A 24,387-nucleotide genomic window follows, 5' to 3' on the forward strand; every position below is an offset into this window, starting at 1 on the left:
GAGCTTAAGGTCATGCACCCACATAGGTGCTGATCACCACGTCTGTGGCCCCAAACCACGGGCACTGGTGGTCCTCCGTCCCCTTTCAGTCTCGGCTCCCTTCTCGTCAGCCCGAACCAGTCTGCCCTCTGTGAGCCGTGGGCCGGATCCTCTGGAAGGGGAACCCATGCCGCACCATCTCAGAGGCCACTCGTCATGTGGAGACAAGAGGCGTGGGGTGAACATGTGAGCCTGGGAGGACAGGGGCTCCTCCTGGGCCTGTGTACCATTGTCGGCAGGATGTTCGGCTGGAGGGCAGACCTCTCAGCCCCCCAGTTCCCAGATAGAGAGTGGGGAGCCCCCGCCTGTATTCCAGAGTGCTAAGAGTTTCCAAGGAGTCTACATGTTAAAAGGACTCCCCCCATCCCCTTCCCATCCATCCAACCAAGAAGGCCACGGCAGAATCGGGGATAATAAAGGGAAAACGGCAAAGTCAAGGTTCAGGACCTTTCAAATCCTACAGCTGCTGGGGATGCGGCTCACAGGGGGAATGTCCTTCCATGCCAGGCACTTCCGACCTTTCCTTACACAAGCAGCAGGGCTCCTAGCTGATCCTTTCCACCTTCAGGCCTAACACAGAACATGTGAAGGTGAATTGGCGACTGTATCCTAAGCCCCCTTGCTTCAGAAGGCAGTGCCCACACCCCGTCCCAGGCTTCTCCCCAGAAGGCTGCCTCCCGCCTCTGAGCCCCTCACTCAGAAAAGAGTTCCTGGGAGCCAACTCCTCTGAGAATGAAGCAACCCAAATAAAAATTTTAAAACCCAGAAGCTCTTTCTCTCCTGCCCCCTCCCCCTCTACTGGCAAATGAAAACAAACAAGAAATCAAAGAGGTCTTTTGTGTGAGCACCGCGCTGACACTGCTGGGGCCTTTGAAAGGACTTCTGAATCGGACACTGAAGGATAAAATAACTGAAGCGTGGCAGCTCCTGAGACAGGGGGTGGGGTAGGGGTGGGACTGACGCGGCAAAGAGAAAGAGGGGTGGGGAGGGAGACACCTTCTTCCCAGGACAGAAAAGGGGCTGTGTAGCTGTACCTTCTCTGCTCAGCGGCTGCAGGACTCCAGGACAGAGGGGGACCAGGGCACAACCTTCTACCCCTTTGGCCTACCTTCCTCAGCATCCCAGGTCCCTGCAACTCTAGAAGGCGCTGAGATGGGCCCTGCCTCCTCCTTCACAGCCCACCTGGAGCTGTCCTGTGAAGCCCTGAGGGGTCTCCCTTCACCTCTGGCATGGATCACTGTTCACATCTATAGGTCAGTGCCTTCTAGAAATTATCAGGGGACCTTTGCTCAAAGCTTGCAGACCGCATGCAAGAGTCTCTCATTCTTAGAAGGGCCTTGCTCACAGTAGGTTCACCAAGTGTGCATGTATTTCATGAATAAAGAAAATTCAACCATCTTCCTGCAGTGCCAAAAAGTAAGCCGAAGCCTCAGGAAGTCCTTCCACACGTCTGGCCCCCAGCCCTCCTGCTACAGAGCGGCCCCGTTTCCTCTGGGTGGGCGGTGGAGCACAGCTGGTCACCATGCTCGGGCTCCCAGGTCCCCTCTGGCTTATTCATGGGCCAAACTCTGCCAGCTCAAACTCAGACAAAGGTAGTTCTTTTTTTCCCCCTTGAGCTACAGCTTCCAACTCAGCCATGACAGTGAGCACTCCACCAGGACCGCCTGCACATTGCAGCCAGCGGGGACCCCTGACTGGCTGGAGGGACACACTATGGACAAAGGGGTTACGAGCAGATGGTTAACGGAGTCCTTGAAAGAGACCAGCCTGGGGGGTCTGGGCATCTCTGATCTCTTCTTTGGGGTCACCCCCTCAGAAGTCAGCCTAAACTGTATTACCCCTTCACATCACCCCATGTGTGACCCGTGTCACAGTAACAGAGTAAAGGCGGCCTGGGCAGGCTTCTCAGGTGTGCAGCCTAGGCCGTCATGCAGACCCCGTGCTTGGTTTAATGATCTAACTATCGTCTCTTTGTAGCTCCTAATCATTTCGAACCAGGAATCCCTCATTTTCATTTTGCAAAATATGTAGCTGGAAGGCCTAGCAAATCGTGTGGCTACCTTGGGATCTGCTCAAACTTGGAGTTTCCGTGTCCGGTATAGAATGCTCCAGTTTAAGAGGGCCTCCAAGGGGGTGATGACCAAATGGCAAGGGCGCAAGGAGCTGTGTCAAATGTGGGAGGCGTGAGAGACTGGCAGTGTTTGCCCTGGAGAAGCGACAGCTTCCTGGGAAGAGGGGTGGAGAGGAACTGTGAGCCCTGTCTCCAGCACTTGAAACCCTTCTGTGTTACAGAAAAATAAGCTTTCACCTCGTTCGACCCTTAAGGCAGAAATAAAACCAATAGGTAAAGGTGACAGGGAGATGTCCTAGGGCTCAGGGAGTTGTAACATCAGAATCGCAGCAGCCGTCATCCACTGCTTGCTTGCTATGTGCCAGTACATTTACATGTTAGCTGTTCAGTCCCTTTAACCATGTTCTGAATTAGCTGAACAGCAGACTTTTACAATGACGGAAGCTGATCCTTGAACCACAGTGACATCTCTTCTGGGACACTCTCAAAGGCACCTAACCCTACACGGGTGTATCTTGCTGGTTTTAGGAATCTGGTAACTGGGCTCCACAGTCTTCAACAGCCCTGGCACCAGATGGTGCTGCCTCAAAAACAGACCAGCGCCCTTTCTGGGCCTGGAAACAAGAGGCATGGGTGAAGAGGCACTGGGGCCTCAGGAGGAGCAAGGCCTCTGGAGAGGGCAGCTGGTGTGCCCTTGGCCACTCCCATGCACTCACACCAGAGCCACCAGATGGGGCCAGGCATCCAGCAGAAGCCTGGGGGACACCACTGGCACCGACCACATCTTAGCAGGGCTGACATGGCGGGCCAATGCCCTCCGCTGCCGAGGAAGCCCTCGCTTGGACCAGAAAACCGGCGCTCACTGAAAAGCCCCAAGCTCTGAAACAGACAGTGAAAACCAGGGAGCTCTTATACTGAGAAGGGCAACTCTGCACTTGAGAAAATTCACTTGGACAGATCCTTGGGTGCTAATCCATTTCCTGTGACAGGTAAGGCCCACCTGTCCTCAGACCTGGAGATAAGGAGGGAGGCAGAAGCTCCTTTTGGAGCAGCACATTGACCGATGCAAGGGAACACAGCCTGCCGAGCCCAGACAGGGAAACTCTACAGGAGAAACCATCAGGTCCCTTCCACAACAACAACCCAAAAACTTCCAGGAAAGAAACCAATATGAAGAAGGAGGAAGAAGGGGAGGATCGCCTAGAGATCATGAGACTTCCAAGACGGAGCAAGCCACTTTAGCGCATGAACTTGATCAGAATCCTGACCTACACAAACAAAATTCGGAGACTATTAGGGAAATGTGAACACTGCCCAGCTAAAGAAACCATTTTCAGTGTGATAGTAATACTATGTTTCCATTTTTCAAGAATCTTTATCTTTAGAAACATGCAGAAATATTAAACACAGGAGAAGCTATAAGGCCTGGATTTTCTTCTAAACAACTCAGAGTAGGTGGCCATCAGGGGCTGTGGCTGGATCGAAACTAACCATAAGTTGGCACTGGTGATGGGGGTTCCTTCTATGTGTAAATTTCTCTGTAGTGAAAAAGCAGAGATAAAGAAAAGAGCCACCCCCTGAACACCTGGACTTAATGGGCCTCCACTGTGGGCCTGTTGGAGGGATCTGACGGGGAGAAGCTGACGTTTTCATTCAGTAAAGCATTTTATTACTTTCAGATTTTTTTTTTCTCTTCTAGGATGGAGGCCTAGATTAAGGATGGTCTGAAGATGCCCGTTTACCTTCAGATCCTGGCAGAAGCTTTGGGGAGAGTATAGCCATGCTTCCAGATCAGTTCAGCCACCCTTCCTTACACAAGCATCTTTCCGCCTGGCCCCAGGTTCTCCTCTGTCTCCAGCCACTGCCCTGGGACACCCCCTTTAAATGGAAGGACAATGTCAAAAATGTACAGCCTCCTTCCCATGGCAGTGCTCTCCGACCCGGTTCTGCTTCAACATACCCTCCTGAATGGGAAAGGTACCCAGCAGGAAGGCCACCCTCATGAAGGGTGCAAAACACTCTGAGTGGCCTTTTAGGGCCCTGTGTTCCGGGAATGGGGCTCTTGACGTCACATACACTCGTCCTTTAGTCCCTCTCAACCATGCCACTTCTTAAAGCTTCATGTGAGACAAAACAAGGGCCCACAAGGGCCAGGGATGACGGATGACAATGGCGCCTGCAGGGGAGGCCACACCCCCAAGCTTACGATCACAAGTCTGCTTGTCATCAAACCTGGCACACCAGTTCAGCCCAGATCAGGTTCTTCAGCCATTTGAAGGGAAGGACAGCATTTCTTTTAGAATCTAAAGTAACCCTTGTCTGAGCCCTTGCTGCCCCAGCCACCAACCCTGGTTTATACTGGAAGGAAGGAACAAGTTGCACCTTACTGAGTAGATCTTCGCATGGACATGGAAGAAGAAGGTTGTACTATTGGACTGGCACTGTTGGGGGGCTCAGCCAGGAGAAGACATTTGCGGGTAAATTGGAGTGGTTTGGAGAGAAAGCCATGACCACCATTCCATGCAATCTCGAGCCATCTACCCAAGGCCCATGCGTAGGCCACACCATATCCACTTACCCCCACTCCCTCAGAAAGGTGCCCTTGAGTTAAAGCAATTTCAGCAACAAAATTCCTACCTTCCTGGAAACTATCTGGAGTCCAGGGACCTGAACTGTTGACAAATTATAAGAAAACATCCTCATTTCTCCACTCAGCTTTTGTCAAGGAACTCAGCCTCAGCTGGGACAGAGGGGGCCAAGACTACATGTGATGGGCATGGATTTACTCATATTCCTGGGAAAGTCTTCTCATTATGTCTAGCGGGCAAGTAGGGGTGCCACCCTTCTCCTTACACCTGCCTGGTCAGTTCAGGAGCCAGCTGGCTGGTCAGGAAACGGTCTCCATCACACATACTTCACCCTACCTTGGCCCCCTGCTAGCAGCAGTAAAAAATACGACCTAAAATAAAAGAAGTCAGGGAAACAGCTCAGCTACAGGATCCAGCTACAGAGCAAGGTAGAGGAAGCTGGCTCAGGAGGAAGATGGGTATTGGCTTCACCTTAGGGGCCCTAGGTCCAAAATTGGAAGGTACAGCAGCCCCTCTAAGAGGAGCTATCTGACAGACGCAAGCTCAGGTCTTCAAGTCTGCCCCAATCCACTTCCAATACCACTACCTCCCATTCTGATTTGCTGCACAGACAGAGAAGCAGGGAATAACTTTTAATTTTTGCTTTGGTCTCCTTTCCAGAAAGAAAAAAGATGAACAAGGAAGAGGACCAGCAGTTGGTCATTCTTTGTGAGGGGGCTATGATAGTCATACAGGGCCAGGTACAGGCCTAGAAAGATCCACAGAGGGAAATACAGTGCGGGAGGGGGGAGGGGGGTGGTGTTCACTGCCTCCATCCAACCACCAAAGCCACTTCTCAGAAGAGAGAATGAGCAAGAAGAGAGGCCTAAAATATCACCTTTTCCTCCTCCTGAGTTTCCCAATATATAAACTCTCAGTGCTAATCCGAATCGAGTCCTCAACCCTGACGCAATACTGAAAGTGCCCCAAAATTTCCTTTTTGGATTAAGTCATCTCTCTCCTCCCAACATCCCAAACAGGCAAGGGGGTAACCACAGCAGAAAAGTGAGTTGCTTTTCTTTTTTGTGAATGAACAGGAAGGAAGATACACACACACACACACACACACATATTTGCGGGGAAAGAACATTCACTAGAGTTGAAGTTAAGCCACATTCTCTTACATTCGCATGAAGAGAGAAAGAAGGGGAGAAAAGGAGGGGGAAACGTTGGAATGGTGGAAAGGAAAAAAAAAAAAAACACAGAAAGAGAAAGGTTTGGTAGCCCTCTCATTACAAGTTGGTTGGGCATAATGTAAACACACTTCTGCCTTGCTTAATCACAGAGTGCCGCCGTTTAGGTTTCAAAGGCGGCAGTAAATTGGGCGTAGCTGAGTGGAGGCTAAAAATTAACCAGCCATCTCTGTTTCAATTTGTAAGAAAACAAAAGCGGAAAGAAATTATAAAAAGGGAAAGGGTAGGGAGGGGAAAAAAAAAGGAACAGAGGAGAACTGAACCACCGCAACCCAAAATGCAGGGTGAAATTGGAAAAGCAAAGAGGAGAGAGAACACAAAAGGAAAAGGAGATTTTGCAGAGTTTTGATTGTTTGTTTCTTTAAGACCTCTTCCACTGCAATACCTGCTCCCCCAACCCCCAGCAGAGGTGTTGGGGCTTGGGGCATCCACTCCCGGAGGGTCTCACTACTTCAGCTGAGACCCGCAGGGGAAGGGGCGGTAAAGGGGAAGAACGCAAGGGAGCTCTGCTCATTTTCACTCTCTACGAAATCGAATGACTTTTCTCCTCTCTGTCAGCCAAAACAGCTCCCGCCTGGGCATCTGGGCCCCAGAATCTGCCCGCCTCTGCCTTCTTTCCTCTTTTCTATTCATTCTGTTTCAGATCCCAGGGTTTTACACGCCCCTCTCTCCACCGAACCACTGCCCACCCCGCTTGTGCCAAATCTGGCTTCTCCCCAGGACTTGAAGCGAAGCTGCAGGAAAGCCGGTACCTGCCTCCCAATACTTTTTCTGACTCATTTAAAATCAGAGCAAGGAGAGGTGTTTTTTTTTTTTTTTTTGGTGATGGTGGTGGTGTTCCTCACAAACTCTCACCATCGCGGGCGTCCTGGCCCCAGTCCTAGGACCTGCAGCGTCTTTTGAGTCCTCCAAAGATGGAGAAGCACGAAAATCAAATCGGTAACATGGCAAATGAGCAGAGGAAGAATGGAGCAAGTGGAGGGAAACAGAAGGGAAAGGGGAACATCAAAGGAGCTGCAGGCCTCAGCAGAACGGGTGCACCAGTTAGGCCCCTGGTGTGTACATGCAAGGATCCCTTGGAAGGAAGAGGTACAATAAACAGAACAAATGCCAGCAAGTAAAATAAAATGGGGCGGAGGGAGAAGGGGGCATTGAGAGCGACCTACCCGGAGTGTGGACAAAGTAAGCCAGATAAAGATCCAGTTCTTTGATTGTGACTCCAATGTGATGTGGCTGCACGCACAGGCCGGGGTTCGAGCACTGGGGCGACTTGTAGAGCCGCTCCCCGTCAGTACTTTCCAGGGGGATCCCCTTAAACAAAATCACCATGACCAGGTCCAGCCTCCACACCTTGTCGGCCTGGCGAAGGCAGTCAATCCGCCGGATCTTGCCCTTCTGGTCGGGGTTGGAGAGCACACAGCAGGGGGGCTTCTTGCCCGTGATGGTCAGCACAAAGTCCTCCCGGAACTCGGGCCGGATGTCTTTGCGCAGCTTGGCCAGCAGCCGGGATGCCCACTTCTGCTTGATCTCGGGCTTCTCGCCCAGCAGCTCGTCCTTCACCGCCCGCTCCTCGTCCTTCGACATCCGCTTCTCGTGCTTCTTGAAGTACTTGCGCTTCCGCGCCTGCAGGTTGAACCAGGTGTAGGAGAAGGCGCGGACGTGAGGCAGCAGCGCCTCGATGAACGGGTGGAACTCATCCTGCAGGCGGCAAGCCGGGAGCATGCGGGGCGAGGGGAGACGGGAGGAGGGGAAGACGGGGTGAGGGGGGGAAAGAGAAAAGGAGAAAAGAAGCGTTAGAAAGGGGGCACAAGGAAAATCGCCTTCTCCTCCTCCTCCTCCTCCCCCCCCACCCCACGACAATTTTCTCTTGCAATTGTTCTAGGAAAGTGTGGTCTGGAGCCGCCACCAGCCTAGCCTGCCGCTCGCTCCCATCTCAGCCTCAGCAGCCAGACAGAGACACCCAGAGCCTGAGCACACACCTATTCTCTCTCTCTCTCTCCCTCACTCACTCACACACACGCGCGCACAGACAACGTTGCCGTCCACACACACACACGCTGCTGGTATCCCCGCCAGGCTCTGTCGCGCCCATGACATCTCCATGTTCTATGCAGTCTCGAACTCGTGTCAGCTCGCCCCGGCACGAAGTCCAGTCTGCACGAATGCCCGTGGACGCACACGCGGGGCAGGCGAGGGCCGCTTCACGCCCCGACACCGGTAGGTTTTTGGCCACCCCCAGAAGAGCGAACATGACATCCACGAGTCAGCGAGCCAGGAAACGGATTTGGCTTCCCCCTCCCCAGGCTGTTTTCATTCTCTCTTCTGCTCCGATTGGAACATCCACCCCAGCATTTTTTAAATCAGATCTAAATCCTAAATATGTGATTTCAGCTTTGTTATCGACACCAATACTAATGTTAACCACAGTCATAAGGAACAAAACGCTTCTTGTTAGCACAAATAAGGTGGTGGTCTCAGCCACAGTAGGGTTAAAAGCTACGGGGGGCATCCTGTGCCCCGTCCCCACTGACCCCTTCACCCTCTTTCCCACTCAGTCAGGTGACAGAGGGCCGGGCTCTCGCTTTTTGTTTTGTTTTTTTTTTTTTTCCTTTTTTCTTTTTCTTTTTTGCTTGTTTGCTTGTTTGAAGTTTAAATAATAATTGATTTCTGTTTACAAAAATAAAACTGGAAAAAAATAAATAATTACCATTGATCTGAAGCACCCGGCAAAGCCCAACGCCCGATTCTGAGCTTCTGGACTCAACAGAGTTGTGAGTTGGGGGCGGGTGGGGGGAGGGGGCGGGGGAGGAGCAGGGGAGGAAGGTAAATGTTTTAAAGGGGGTTATTATTGGTGTTCTGGGGACTAGGGGCCGGGCTTGGGTGGATTCTCAAACCCTTCCCCCTCCCCCCCCCCCCCCATGCTCCACTGCACAGAAGGGGGAAATTAATATTTTTTTTAAAGGAGCAAAAAGAAAGGTCAGGGATAGCAAGCAGAGAGAGGGAGCGAGTCGATTACCACACACGCCAGGTAAACAAAAGCCAACAAAAAATTTTTTCTTTTTTCAGTTTCACCCCCTGTGCATCCGCTTCCAGCTTTTTAAAAAAATAAATAAATAAAAGAAAAATATACAAAATTTAAAAGTCAAAAACCTACCTCCCACCCCACCCCACCCCCAACACACAACACGCCCTACCCCACCCCTGTGCAAAACAAAAACAAAAACAAAAACGGGGGTGGGGGGGATCGGCAGCTGAAGAAAAAGGCTTTCGGCTTTGGCAGCGGCACAGGGGTGTAAACTTCGGGCTGCCTCCCTCCGCCTCTGAGCCTGATCGCAGGCAGAGGGGGAGCTCACAGATTCCCGGGGAAGAGGACGAGTTCGGACCGGCTGCAGACCGTCGCTGGCAGAAGCGTGCAAAAGAGGGAGGGAGCGAGGGAGGGAAGAAGGGAGGGAAGGAGAGAGAGAGAGGGAGAGAGGGAGGACGTGGATGGGGCTGTGTGTGTGTGTGTGTTGTGTGAGTGTGTGCGTGTTTGTGTGTATGTGTGTGCGCTGGTTGGGTTTGGGGTTTTTTTTTTTTTTTTTGCTTCTTTTCTCTCTCTCAAACTCCCTCTCTCTCTCCCCTTTCATGCTCAATCCCCATCCATTCGCTGGTGCCAAAGCCAGTAAAAAGGGTGGGGGGGAGAAAGGGGGGAGGGAGACAGAGAAGGATCCACCTATTTGGCAAAGAGACATCCTCGAGCAGCCAATGGCTGCGTCCAAGGGGAGGAGGGAACCGGGCGAGCCGAGAGGGTGGGGAGAGCCCCCGGCAGTTGGAGACCAAAAACAATTTGCCCAATCGACAAGTTCACGTCTAATGAACAAGCAAAGTCCAGCAGTTATGAATTTTTCATTCCAGGCTCCTACTCGGGTCTATTTGGCAGTGGCCACCCAGCAAATCTGAAGGGGGTTGAGGGGGACTGGGACTGAGAAAGACATAGAATTTTTTTTTAAGCCAGAAAAATAAATAAATAAAGGCCTGACTCCGGGCGGGCTGGCGGGCGGGAGGGAGCCCCAGAAGGCCTTGGGGAAAGCAGCTGCGCCTTCTCTCTGTGTTTTGGTTTCAGTCTCTTTCTCTAAGACCCGCACACTCTTTTTCTGGTTCTATTTCTTTTTTTATTTATGGGACGCACAGGGGCGAGTGGAAGTTTTCCTCCCCGGCCATACACACGAGCCTGCCTGCCGTGCTATGAATAGAAAGAGAAGAAGAAAGAGAGCTTGGAAAGTGCCCATGCCAGCAGCACTTCCAGGGCAGGGACCCGGCGTCCAGGGTGCGGCCACCCCTTCCCCCAGGCTGGCGGCGCTCCCCGGAGCGCTCCCAGACTGGGAGGCAGGCCCCCAGCACTGCCCGGCCTCCCTCTCCCCAGCCCCCATCCAGCTCGGTGCCTCCCTCGGCCCACACCCAGCCACACACGCTCCATTAGCGGTGAAGAGGGATGCCAACGCAGTGCAGCTCCGATGGAGAAACTGCAACAGTTTATTAAAATAGCCTCCTGTCACAGCACTCCGCTGACAAGCACTACACTCAGCCACAAACACAGCAGCCAACCCCAGGGGGAAGTGACAAAGTCAGGAAGGTGGACACGACTTCCAGACCCTGAGCCTCGCCACCGCCACCCCCGAACCACCAGCGCCTCCTAAACTCTTAGTTCTTTGCGCTCTCCAGCTCTGCCTGCTCCCCTTGCTCTGTGTTTAGAGTTCCTTGGCTGGAGGAGGGTGAACACTCACCTATGCCCTGTTCAATTCAGATTAAAGGGCCCAAACCATACGGAGCAAGGTATAAGAGCATAAAATAAGAAACCTAACGGAAGGGAGGCAGCTAAGAAAGGAAACAAGGCAGAAGAGAGCCCTGTCAGGAAATGTGAGACAGCCTTGGGGAAACCGAGTCACCCGAATGCGCTCCCCGGGGGCCCCTGCTCTGGGCCTTCCTCCCCGGTGGGAAGGGGAGCGTGGGGCAGGGCAGCTAGGAGAGTGGAAGTCTCTGCGGGGTCCTTTCTGGTAGGGGCTCCGGAGCAGCCAAGCTTTAGGCCTTTGTAAAGCAGTTAAGGAGGAGACAGTTATTAAAAAAAATGCAAGAGCGGAGGAGGAGGTTAACACCGACTGAGGGAGGCTGACCCTACTCAGAAACCAGTTCCTGCAGCTGTCCTCTCCCCAGGTGAGGCTCAGCCCTCAGCTGGCAACAGAAAGGTCACTGCTCACTCTCGCCCCTTTCTTCCCCATCTGAAACCCTCAGTGGCCTTTAAGCCCAGCGGAAAGATTCGAGGAAGAGGGCCAGGGGTGTGCCCCAACAGAACATGCAGCCCTGAGCCATTGCTGGACCCAGACAATGGGGAAGGCGCCACCCAGCACCTGGTACCCCAGGCCAGGCCCTGACTGGCCTGAGTGAGGTCATGGGCTGCCCGAGAGAAACAGTTAAGAGGGGAGAGAGCAAGAGGCAGGTGTCACTGCAAGACAGGCCTCTTAGGGTGGCATTCAATAACTAACATCACGTTAATAACCACCTTCGGTCCAATTAGCCAAAGATGTTAACTGAGTAACATAAGATACCAAACCTTGCTTCTCCATCTCAAGATGAGATGAAACAAAAAATAAGTAAATGAAGTCAAGATGAGATGGTAGAAACTACAAGTGAGTTTATATTTGGCATGGTATGTTTCTCTGGTATTTTGATTCATACTAAATGCTGGACACCGAACAGAAAATGGCCAGAGTGAGCCTCCTGAAAAATTCTATCATGCTCCCCTCACAGACCACCCTGCCAGGTGCTCAACATGGGTCAACTCTGAATCCCAGTGGTACAGTTGGGCAGGTGGCAGGGGAGATGATGGGTAGAAGGATTCCACTGGAAGTTAGGGAAACAGGACAAGATCTTGGATGAAGGGAGAGGTCAAAGGTCAATGGAATGGTGGAGAGACTGGACAGAAAAGTGGCCCCGGACAACCAGTGGAGTATCTCAGTGGAGCCTGGGGACCCACTGTGCCCCCTCAACTCTCCCTTAACAGTAGGAGCAAGGTGGCCCTTCCCAGGGGAGGAACGGGGAAGGAGAACAATCACCATTTGTTCTTCACCTGCCCTGCTGGTGGGGTGGCCAGCAACCTTGAAGGTGGGCTGAGGGACTCCCAGGCAGCACTCTCCCCTCACCCTGCTCCTTCAGAGGGAGGCCTTCCTGGGTGAGCAGCCAGGGGAGGGTGTTGAGAAGATCTCTCTCCCTCCTGCGGGGCACACTGAGAAGAATTGCTCAGGTTCCATGAGAAACACTTGGTGTGCCCCACCCCTATAGCCCCCTCCTCCTGAATGCCACTGGTGGCAGCTCTGGGTCCTGGACACGCCCCTCAGAAGCCCCAGACAAAAGGGGACTGTCCCCCTTTTGTTACAAGAGCAGAGAGGCTCCTTCTGGAAGATTACCTGTCCCAGACCCAGCCTCCTTCTCTTCTCCCCTTGGTCTCAGGTCTCGCTGGGAGCTCAGATACTCTGCACCCTGCACCCCGAAGACAGCCAAGACACACTCACACCAAAAAAACCCTCTGAGGAGTCAAGGCTTCTCCAGGGCTGAGTCACCCACAAATGCAAGGGCTCAGGGGCTGGAGGGAGCAAGGGGACAGGCAGGCCTTGGAGGAGGAGAGGGGAGGGAAGAAAGGGAATGAGAGAAAAAGCAACGAAGGGGTAAGGAAGCCAGTGATGTTGGTGAGAGAGCAGTGAGCAAAAAAAGAAAATTGAAGACAACAAAGGAAAAAACTTAGGCAAAATTTGGAGGGGAAGGTATTTTCCCTCATTTAAAACAAAAATCTGAGAAGTCAGAGATTAGACTTTTAAAATTCACATGAGCTTTTAGTTTGTGGAAAGGAATTTTTCTGCCTTTGCTCGAGAAAGGCCTCTCTCATTACTGTCACGTATATAGAATTTGATTTTTTTTTAAAGCAACAGTTTTCACGGAAACATTTCTGAAATACCCGTGCTGGTTTTAGCCATCACTAGGAAAAATGTGCCTTCAAAAGAAAAAGAATGAACAGGCCGCAGGAGGGGAAAAAAAAGAGGACTAGGGAGAGGGAGAAAGAAAGAGAGAAGGAAGACCAATCCTGAGAAAAACAAGCTGGGCCCAAAACTGCAAAAAGAGAGGACAGAGAAGGAAGGAAAGAGGACACAGCTGAAAAGGAAAAATGAGCAAGGAGAAAAGATAAGGACTCTAGGACAGGGGCGAAAAAAGAGAAAAAGAAGAGGATGAGGAAGAAGGAAAACTAGCTAAAGTGACTGCTTCTAGCTTGAGAAAGTTAAATGTGTGGTTTTTCCAAAAATCGACAGAACCAAAGAGGCCTTGTGGATTATTTGAGGGAAAACAGGGACATGTGTACAGAATCTCACTCATATAGACAGTATTCAAAATCTTCAAGGAAACAAAATAATTTTCCCAGCCTGAGACAGGTTTTGCAATTGACTTATACCTGCCAATAGTGAAACACCTAGAAGTGCAAAAAACTGATATCTTTAAAAACAGGGTCCCTGTTTGGAGGTCATCTTATCTTAAAAAAAAAAACAATTCTTTTTGTCTACATCCTGCCTTCTTTAAGGCTCAGATTTATTCTTTCAGACTCTGGACACATACTAATTTTATATCTGTCTGTGTTAATTTGGAGAACTATACGCAAAGAGAGCAAATGACTCACAAAACCTACTTAGGATTTACCAGACATATCAGGATCCATTGTACTACTGTATATCTGCAGCCTAGTGAAAAAAGACACAAGAAATTTTAAAAGGCCACAGATAGAGACCTGATGAGCCAGTTTAATTCCTGGGATTTTATAAGTCAGCCTGGGTCTGAACTGAAAAGAAGCTAACTACATATCTCTGAGCCCTCCCATCTTGTTCCACAGAAGGGGTACAAGAAAGCAGTGGCCCGACTCCCCGACAGAAATGGAAAGAGAACCACCGTAGGCAGCAAAAGGAAGGGGCTGACTGCTTATCTGAGAGGTGGGTGGGGCCTCCCCTTGCTGGGGGGGCAGGCAGGAAGGGGCTCTGCAGCCAGTGTAAAGTCATCCAAGCCTCTGGAATCGCCAAGCATGGAAACCAGAAAATGCACATTGCGAGGAGGCTCGAAGAATTTGGACAAAGCGGGTTTTTGGCTGACTTGGGCCTGTTTCCCTCTGCTCAGGAATGGCGGCCCGGACAGGGTTTTCTGGCACCCTCAGCTGGCTGAGTGGACTTGCCCCACACCCTGGGCTGAGTCTAGGACCAGGCCTGCCTCAGAATCAGGCTGTGCTCTCCTCTCCTCTGAACTGACCCCCACTCCTTCCCTTCCTTTTCTCCTCAGGACTACAAACCCGAGCGGTGGCCTGGGATCAGGCCAACAGGCAGCGTCGTTCTGGCTCCGAACACCACCCTGCTCCAGGCACATCTCCCTTCTCCCTCCTGGCCCTGAATAAAATCGGGTGGGAAGGGAGGTGTTGGGGAAGACAGTCTATTCTCTCTAGTGCAACTGGAAATTGTTTACTTTCATTGTTTACAGAGTCGAAGAAGCAAAACCCTCGTCTTTAATTCACTACCTAGACTGAAACTTTCTTGTATTACCAAATAGATGCAAAAGCCGGGCAGGTCGGAGCCCAGTCGTCCATCCAGGGGTCTACTTGGGGATGGGAGCCTCCGAAGATAAGAACGCCCAGGACAGATGACAGCCGAGGGCTTCACAGGGCGAGGGCAATGCGAAGCCTGAGCCTCACCCACCCACCACGTTGGTCTGCAAAGTGTCACTCCTGGTGACCAAGGGCCCGGGGAAGAAGGAAGAACCCCACAAGCCAACTTTACAACTTTCACTAAAGGAGAACTGAAAAACTGACAAGAGGCACGGGAAGGGGAGACAAGCACGTGAAGATGAGGTCTGTGCCCAGCTCATTGTGAAAATATCTGGAGGGCAAGAGAGGAGGCCAGAACAAACAGCAAAATATTGAAAACCCAAAGCCCGGCCACCAACTACCGACCCCAGAAAAAGCCTAGGGATCCTCCAGGGAGGACAGTCCTTTCCCTTCCCCCACCGCTCGCCCCTGCGCTTTGGAGGCAACTCCTGCGGCCTTCACAGGTCCTCTTGGTGGGCTCCTGTCCTGACACCCCCTTGTTTGCCGGGTCTATTGCCTCTGCCACAGGAGAAAAGGGCCAGGGCAAGAGGGGAGTTTCTCTGAGCTCCGGGTGCCCTCTGCCTGGTCTGCACTCCCCTCGGCCCAGAGAGAACCTCTTTCTTGCAGTTGCTGTGGCAACAGGCAGTGCCCAGAGCCTGGGGCAGAGAGCCGGTGGCCAGGATGGGAAGAGCCCGAGGTTTTCACTGCTCCGAGGGCTCGGGGAGCTGGGCGGGCCCTGTTCAGGGAAGCGGCTTCCCCCAAATGCACAATTTTAGGAGTTGGAAGGAAGACATTTTTCAATCTCTCAAAATGCATTGTCCCCCGCCGCCCAACTATTTTATTATCAGGATCACTGCCAAGGAAATCCGAGAATCCTCATTCCCCTGGTGTGGAGCCCCTTCGGAGGCTGGCACCAGGGTGCTCAGAGCTTAGGACTGTGCCCACCCCTCGGCCACAATCCATCCCTCACTGGCTCCCTTTCTTTCTTACCCTCTCTCCCCCTCTTGTGTCCTCCAGCTCCAACACAAACTGTTTGCATGGGAAGTCTCCCTCTATGACCCGATTCAGCACACACAAGAGAAAACTGTGGGCGACAGACCCGACGTCCTAACGAACTTGAGTTAATTAATGCTAAGGAAGAAAAGAGGCGCCCTCGCTCTGTTGAATCACGGTTCACTAGCCCTTTCAGTTTGCTGTGGGTGGAGGAAAAAAAAAAAGAGGCTTTTTGGTTCAAATATTTTTGGGGGGCGAAGGGAAAACAAAAACACCGCAGAAGGGCCGTGGAGGGCGAAGCTGTCAGTACCTGCCCAAGGGAGCCGAGGCAAGGGTAGCCAAGCGCTCTCCCCCGAGCTCTGGGCCTGAACGGTGCTGGGAAGGCGAGAAAGGGTTGGATAGGGGAGGGGATTATCCACTGATTGCCAGCTTGTTCAAATAAATCGCTCAAGAAAAATTACACTGTCAGACTGCAAGACACAGACACATACATATATATTTTTTAAAGCCCAAACGCAGCAACTTGATTTCATCAGAGCCGTGAAAATGTTTTAACAGTGCAGAAAACTGAAGTACGGATGGCATAAGAACAAAAACTTTAAGTGTGCAGAAAAAAAAAAAAAAAAGACGAGGTGGTAATGGGGAGGGGAGAACAGCTGCAATTTTGTTTTCCAGATGTTGACAGCAAAATGTAATTGGCATGGAACATCTTCCTTACCACTTTTTATCCTTTGGTCCTGAGATGTTAAAATCCCACAGCTAAACCTAAGTCTGCAGAGTTTCCAGGCGCGGTGCACACGTGGATGGGTCAGGAAGTCTCCGTGGGCCACATGCCTGCGAGTTTTTTTTTATCAGCCCACTAACTTTTACAAGCCCTCCCACCATTCCTCAGTGGGGAGACCAGAGCAAAACAGGGTGGAGAGCATTGTTATTTATATAATAGTTATTATTATTTTGTAACCCTCGGCCTTTACTTTTGAGGCTGTGCCTTCCTTTAAAAAAATACAACAAACTTTTAAACTTAAGTGTGACACACAGAAAGAAAGCACATGGTTCTAAGGCTTCCACTCAATATGTTTTCACAAAGTGAACACACCTGTATACCCCCACCCAGATTAAGAAATAGAACATTTTCAGCACCGCTCAAGGGGCCTTCAGTTTTTCAACTCCAGTGTTCTCATAATTCATATGTCTTAGAAATAGATCCTGCCCACACCGGTAGCCTCAAATTTGAGCACCTAAGTATACACGTGTGTTACAGAGATGAGTGCACTACTCATGTGACCATAAAAATTCATAGTGTAAAGAAGCCTCTTGAATCCTCACTGCTGCAGAGGGGTATCTACACCTCTGTCTGTCTCTTTCTGTGCCTGCCCTACTCTGATCCCTTCAACAGGGCAACCAACTGCGCAGTGGGGTTAGCAGACTAGCAGGGCAAATGTGGGAGACATACAGGGCCCACCAAGCTCAATTCAACAGAATAGCCACAGTGACTGAGGGGGAGTAAGCAGGCAGGAACTGGGGGGCCCTGGTATGCGTGGGTTGTAAAAGAAACGTGGCTCTGCAGAGTCAGGGGTTCCTGAAGAGTGAATGAGCATCTATCAGGAGAGACTCTCCTCATCCCTGTCCAGAAGAGCCTCCCAGGGAGAGGAAGGGGGTGGTGTCGGCAGAAGGGGGCCTACATTGTGAGGGGGTCCTGAGGTGGGGCTGGGAGGCCCAACTCTGCTGCAGCTGCCTCCACCTTCCCTGAATCCAGCCCCAGCTGGCTCCCCCGTCACTTTCACTCGCACTAAATTTACTTTATAATTTTAAAATTAAATTTTAAAAAAAGCAGGAAAGAGAAAGCACTGAAGGCAAAATACCTCCCACAATATCTCTCCGAGGAGGAAAAAAGTTTCTGCTTATGTAAAAAAAAAAAAAAAAGAATGCAAGGGATTGCTGAAAAGTCTAAGCACCGAATAACAAGGAAAATAAAAGAGGAACACATTTAATTGAAAACACCTGAGGTAAATAAATAAATAACTCCCTCTGCAACTCAAAGCCACTGTACAAGCCCCTTACCCCCAATTTCTTGCCCACTTTCACCTTTCCTTTCTCCTAGCAGCTGTGTCTTCCCGGAGCTTGGCAGAAGCCTCTCTTCCTTTCAAGCCCGCCCACCCCCTACACCTGGGGGAATGACCAAGGCAGCAGCTTCCTCTCTGAGGAGCCTGGAGCAAACCTCTGCAATCCTTATGAAGAGCTTCTTCTTTCTATTCTCATATCTCCCTAGGCTGTTCCCACCACTGCCCTGGACCCTGCAGTCCTGCCCCAAATCTAGGCCCTGTGGTTAGCAGCACCATGGTGGGGCTGGACGCCAGGCCCAGCCCAAGTAGGCAGCTCTCCCCTCTACTAAGGGCACAGGGCTGCCAAGGCAAGCTCTCGAGGACTGAATTTTCTCTTCCTATTGCATATGAGGTTGGAAAGAAAGAACTGTTCTGCTTCATTTAAAATATGACAAGGGATCTGAGCTCTATGAGCCTACAATCTTTAGAAATATTTGATTACTTGTTTTTTGGGGGGGGCGGGGGGGAGAGTTGCAGGGCAAGATTCTGCATCTGAGACTCTACACCCGACAGCCACCGGGTTTGACTCTCCCACCAGCCAGCGGCCAGGGAAACACGCCCTCGGCTGGCACGGGGGTACCAGAGCCCGGCTCCTTTCTTCCCTTCTTTTTTAAATCGCTCTAGCGAAAACCAGGCAGTGGGTCAGGGCCCAGAGGCGGGGGAGGGACGAGGAGAGGGTTGTCTCTGAAGAGGGGGGAAAAAGGAAAGGGAGGCTCCAACTCCGGGAGAAGAACGGCGGCAGAGGCAAGTTTCCCGGCTTGTGCCAGTTTGGGGATTTGCGAATCAGACCAGAGCGGAGGGAAGGCAGTTGAGGGAAAAAAAAAAAAAAGCCTGCATTAAAACTAACCAGCTTTGCCTAAAAGTGCGCCTTCCACCCTTTAAATAAGACAATGCTGAGGGGAGAGGAGAGACGAGTTATTTCTCACTCTTTAATTATTCCAATGCTTAGCATTATTAAAAAAAAAAAACCACACACATTAGCCAATGATATATTCTAACCCTCAACAAAGCTGGTATTTTTCTCTGATTACAGACTTTGCCGTGGCAAACCCGGGCTCCGACGACAGAGGCAGTGCAGAAGCGCGCTCCTAAATGAGAGACAATTTTATTAAAATCATAATCATTCCTCGCATTTCTCTAGCGCCTTTTCAGCGGCAGATATCCCAGGTGCCCCACGCCGGTTCTACCAGGGAACCGGCGACCGAAAAGCTCAGTCGCCTGGCGAGGCTTGAGCTCCACCGACTGCCGGCATATATATCCCCCCCGCCTTTTTTTTTTTTTTTTTAATGCGTTTCCATTATCCAGCCTCTGTCTCACGTTAAGAAAAAAACAAAAAAAAAGTACAAAAACTCCTTTACAATTTTGAAAATAATTTTTTTAGAGAAGAGGGGAAATACGACCCGAAGAATAAAAAGAGAGGAAAGGAGAGCTAAGTGTGGTCTGGAAGCTTGGGGGGAGTGGATGCGGCGGGGATGGGGCACCTCTGGGTCAAGAGTACGGAGCACAGTGTCAACCGCTGCCCCGGGTCACCTCCCCAGTCGCAGCTGGAGAGGGCTGAGTCATCTGCACGTGGAAAAAGAAAAGGACCTAACACCATCAAAGCGCCCTGAAGTAATTCGGGTGACGAGAAGTCGGGTTTATGACTGGCTTCCGAGAGGCGGATCGGAGCGCTTTCTCTGAATGCCGGGGGCTGCTAGAGCTTGGCGGGGTGGGGGTGGGGTGGAGGAGGCGGGGGGAGGCTTTCAACTAGGGAGATGCCTACCAGACATTAGCCTCCCCTCCAACAGGTTAAGTCGGGGCCCACTCGGCGCACATGTTCTTTTTCCACTTTTCCTCTTCTCCCCCCTGGCCTGCCCAGAAGTGCTGCAAAATGGCTGGTAGCAATGGGTAGAGAGGCCTTAGCGCCCCAAATTCAAGAAGTCAGGGCCCAGGGAAGGTGATGTCGATCAGAGTAGATCTGGAGGGGAAATTTTGTGTAAAGGTTCTTAGAAGCTGCGCAACTCCCGCGGCCTGAGGGCGGAAAAGAGGGAAAGGGAAAGCGCATTTTCTGCCACTTAGTCACATTTCTTCCCTGTGTTCGCCGGAGGCCAAACGCCCCCAAACCCAGCCAACCCTTGAAACAAACAAAAATGCTCCCCTGCTAAATTTCCCCCGCCCTTATTCACACACAAAAAGAGGCGACTTGAGGAGAGATGGGGAGGCTCGTCCCGAGGCTTAGGGTCTGGCGGCTGAGGCGAGCACGAGGGATTCTCTCCATACTGACGCCCCAAAGTTGCCCTCGGATTCTGGGGCACTTAAGCTCTAAACGTCCTTCGAGCGGCCAAAGAGCAGGAATCATGAATTTCGCATTCTTTGCAAAGCCCTATCTCGCATTATCGCCCGTTGGATGTCGAGAGGCCACCGGAGGAAGGGCAGAGGCCACTGCGGCCCCGAGCCCCACCCCGCGCGTCCGGGGAAGGGACCCAACCAGCCTCGAGGCCAAAACGCCGCCATCTGAGCCCCTCTGGCGCAGGCCTCCGGTGCTGCAAATGGCTAAAGTCCCAGCATGAGAACCAGGCCGGCCCTCGACGCCCGCGCCGGGTCCCTTTCTGCTGGGCCGCGGGGAAGGTTGGGCCGCGCTCCGGGCGAGAGGGTGTCGCGCCTGCGCAGTGCAGGGTCCGAAGGATGCCACAGCCCCCCTCCGAGTCTAGTCAGCGTCATTCTGGGACTTCGGCTGCGAGGCAAACGCCCAAAGCCTCGCCTGTTGCCACTTTCCCTTCACACCCGTTCCCAGGCTCCCCTCGCCTGCCCGCGATGGCAGCGGCCCTCTCACTCCTCACTCGGCGCTCGTTCCGAGCGGTTCCGCCACGGGAGCGACCCAACCTTGTGCCACAGACGCTTTCCGAATCCGGGGCTTTAGGACCCCGCTTCCCGCCTTTTCGCCCGGCGCACGCGCACACCCGACTTTGCTCAGGGCCCTCCAAGTATCCCGGCCATCCGCACCATCGAGGGCTGTGCGCGCCCCTCTACCCTATGGTGTGCGGCCCACGCAAGTGACGATAGTCAGCACCCAAGTTCCGTGCATGGAAAACACCCAGCCCTCCCCTTGCCTGAGCTCAGGGCAGGCCTCTCCACCACCCACACCCACCTATGTTCCCCCTATCCAAGCGTGAGCCATTTGAAACGGGTCGGGGACCTGTCACACGCGAAAAGAATACCCGGGAGGCGACAATGAAAGAAGCTGTTGGCGGCAGGAACCTGGCTAGGGGCATACCCTGGGGCTAGCACACAGGCACCGGCGGCGCGTCTCCGCCGGAGTTTCCACAGATATACAAGCGGACTAGGGGGCTTCAGGGCGACGTGAGGGACCTCCTGGATCCTCTCTTCCGGGCGCTTGGGAGAAGGCACGGAAGGCGATCTTTCTTCCGCCGGGCCCGGAGCATCCGGAGCGCTTTGGTTGAGCAGTGGGGCTATCTAAGGAGTCCTGGGACACCCTCCCCCACCTCCGTTCAGCCCTGCGCTTCTATTTTAAGACATCTCCCATCCCTCCAAAACCCACCCACACTCGCTCCTGAGGTCCAAAGTGCGCACAGGGAACCCGCCTCCAAGCCCCCGGGCGCACCTGAGGGAAAGTCCAGGAGGGCTGGTAGCGCGCGGCCTGAGCTGCCAAGCTGGACTCAGGGGGGGCACATGGAAGTTTCGCCCGAGATGCCGGGCGCGGGGCGGGGTGGGGGGGGCGTTAAATGGCCTCTTTGTGGAGAGGAATTGCGGGCCGTCACTCAGGATTAATTTAAGCAGCAACAGCAAACACACCAAAAAGCAATGTCTCGCCGCCAGCACCCACCCCCGCAATTGTGTTTCGGGTAGGGCTGAGGGATTCAGTGATGTAGCTCGGCCTTTCGCGGGAAGGGGGGTCCCTAGCCTTTAAGAACGACGGGCGTCCACAGTTGTGGGGGGCAACTCCCGCCTCGCCCCACGGCCCCTGCAAGGAGAAATGTGTGTGTGCGCGTGTGTTTTTTGCATGTTTGGGAAGAAGCCGAATAGGGATGGTAAAACCCAAGTACAAACGTGGAGCGGAATGGGGGGGAGGTTCTTACTTGTAAGAAATATATATATAAAGGTACAAATTTCCAATATAAATATAGCACATGCAGGGGCGCCACTGGGCACCCGTTCTGGGGCGTCTCACCTGAGCCCCAGGGACATTTGGGGAGGCGGGTGTTCCAAGAGAAATGGAAGCGGTGGGAACTAGGCCTCCGGGTCCCAGTCCCCTCCCCTCCAAGCCTGAATGCGGCTTTGCCGCCAGGTGCCCTGGGCGGCCTGGCAGGTGTGCAGCTCACGTGAAATACACGCGTGTGCAGACTGGGGAGGTGCGTGCCCGCGTGGGCCTGTTGCCATGTGCGTGGGCACCGGCAGTTCCTGCAGGCTCATCTACCCACCTAAGCTCGGGACCCCCAGTGCCGGCGCAGGGCAGTACTCGCGCTCTGAACACCGTTCAGGATGCAAGCAGGAGTGCAAGTGTGTGATGTGTGTGTGTGTGTGTGTGTGTGTGCGCGCGCGCGCGCGCGTCTGTGTATATGTATGTGTGCCAGTCCCCCATCTGATGTTGGGCAAGGGTATATATTTATGGAAGGTGTGCTTCCAGCAGTCCCAATGGGGTGTGGGGCCTGCGTATGCGCAGAGCAGGCAGTGCCTGGGATCCCGGTCGCCGGCGCCAGGCTAGGGAACGTTGGCCACTCGGGTCTGAGCTTCTGTGCTAGAGCTTGCTTACGTGCGTGCGCAGACCCGGGAGTGCGCCCACCCAGGCGCCCAGTCGGGGCCGTTGCGCCGGGTGTGCGCATGTGCTTGCCCTAAGAGCCGCCACGTGCGCAGGGGCCGCCGTCGCCGCCACGCTGAGCCAGGATTTGGCCCCTGAGCGGGCCAGGGGGCAGGGCCCGCCGCCGCCCGGCGGGTCTCAGCGGGATGTCGTTGGAGCGGTGTTGGTTTTGGCCGTGGCTGCTCTAATGGGGGAAGCCCCGGGGAGCGGACGGGGGTGGAACAAAGAAGGGGAAAGCAAGGGAAAGAGGGCTGCAGAGGAGGAGGAGGAAACGCACTGGAATGCGGAGATCCCTGGGGAGTAAGGGTGCAGGGCAGCCCAGGTCCCCTGGGCATGGCTGGGGCCGAGGGACTTGCCTGGAAGCCTAAGGCTGCCACTCCCACCCCTCACTGTAGATGGAGACATTAGTTTTGCCGACACCTCTCTGCCTTCCAGAACCCTGGCCCCAGCCAAAGGCTCTGCAGGCTGCAGCCACCACGGGCCACAGCAGCAAAGTGACATTTGGGCTGGAGGGCATGGTTCGCGTTTCCTCAGTGGAGGGCAGACCGTTTGAGCCTTTTTAAGCAAGGAACCGGGAGGCCCCTTCCCCTGTTTTTTTGCCTGGGTTGCTTAGGACCTCAGTTTTCCCCATCTGGGGAATGGGAAGGGAACTCCCATGGGGAGGGTCAGAAGGAGGAATGTCAGTTGCATAGGACTGGGTTGAAAAGCAGGGTGATCTGTTTCAGTCTTGCTTGCCCCTGGGGGCCTTGCTGAGTACTTCCTGCCATCCCACTTCTAGCCTCCTGACCTTGGCACTTAACCTTCTGGCCTCTGTTTCCTCATCTGTAAAACAGGTTACTCATACCTGCCTCCCGCTGGGGAGGTTACAGGAGGTCACGTGCACCCGCCCACCCGCTGCCCAGGCATAATTGCTCTGGAGTTGCTAGCTGTTATTTTTATTGTGAAGTCTATGGCTGTGACAAGCTGTGACGCTTGGTGTGATCGCGTGAGGCTGGCTGTGTGTGTGACTGTGCCGCTGTGTGTGTGTGCGTGTGTGTGACAGGTTGTGTGTGAGACTGTGCGTGGACGACAGATTGTGCCGGTGTGCGGCAGTGCCTGTGACAGGCTGTCACTGCGCGACAGACTGCGGGTGGCGGGGTGTTGCGCGTACCGACTGTGAGTGGAGATGAAGTGGTGTGTGGGGCTGGGACCAGGGACCCCCATAAACCTACCTCAGTGAGGGTCTGGCTGACAGACGAGGAGATTCTCGGGACCTGGGGGTAGGTCAGTCCAGTGTCCTGTCCACCTTGCCCTTTCTATTGTGCAGCGGGATCCCACCTGCTTACAAACCTTGGGAGGTGACCCTATGATGGAGCCTACCCCTCCCCAGGGGGACGCACTATGTCAGCTCAGATACCCATCTCCACCCCAGGAAGGTCATCAGGATCCTCAGGGCATGGAGGATCCTAGGCCCGGCTGGCTTTGGTGAGGGACACACACCCTGAGCCTGTTTTCCACAATTTCCCTGAGCTCCAGGCCTGGGGAGGGCTGGTGGAGACCCAGAGAAGGAGGGATTTAGGGAAAGACCAAGAAAAGCCAAGAGAGAAATGGAGGAAGAAGATGAGAAAAACAGAGACTTCCTAGGAACTGGCGAACCTAGAGTTGCTTGAGGTCTGGGCCTCCAGTCAGGGTGGACACCCATCAGGTTTTTGGAAATGCCAGCTGACACCTACAAGCATTGCTTGTGCCCCAGGCCTTGTGCTCAGACCCCACTTTTAAGGGACTCACTGCTCCCTTCACTGATTTCAACCCAGTCACTCTTCTAATCAGTGTGGGATTCTGCTTCTTACACCCCTTCCTGGGGCCAAGCGCCTCCTTCTACACTTGGAGAAACTGAGGCTGAGAAAGGGGAGGGGACCCATCTGAGTACCCACTCATGGCCAGGAG

General features: G+C 53.1%; 1 protein-coding gene across 15 annotated transcripts in view; it reads right to left on the minus strand.

The window, feature by feature from the left end:
• Window positions 1–24,387, minus strand: part of NFIX (nuclear factor I X) — a 93,901-nt gene that overhangs the window by 58,161 nt on the left and 11,353 nt on the right. For 6 of the 15 annotated variants that reach the window (XM_086408933.1, XM_086408938.1, XM_086408935.1 and 3 more), the window contains exon 2: window positions 7,097–7,628. In XM_086408933.1, coding sequence (XP_086265059.1) covers window positions 7,097–7,628 — 532 coding nt within the window. Of the gene's footprint in view, window positions 1–7,096; window positions 7,629–7,982; window positions 8,083–8,637; window positions 9,568–24,387 lie in introns of those variants that run through there. The other 9 variants (XM_086408937.1, XM_086408934.1, XM_086408930.1 and 6 more) reach the window with 5 other exon arrangements.

Source organism: Bos grunniens, chromosome 7 (genome assembly GCF_055505025.1).
Source record: "Bos grunniens cultivar Pamir isolate PY7600 chromosome 7, Bosgru_T2T1.0, whole genome shotgun sequence".
In the NCBI taxonomy this organism is placed as follows: domain Eukaryota; kingdom Metazoa; phylum Chordata; class Mammalia; order Artiodactyla; family Bovidae; genus Bos; species Bos grunniens.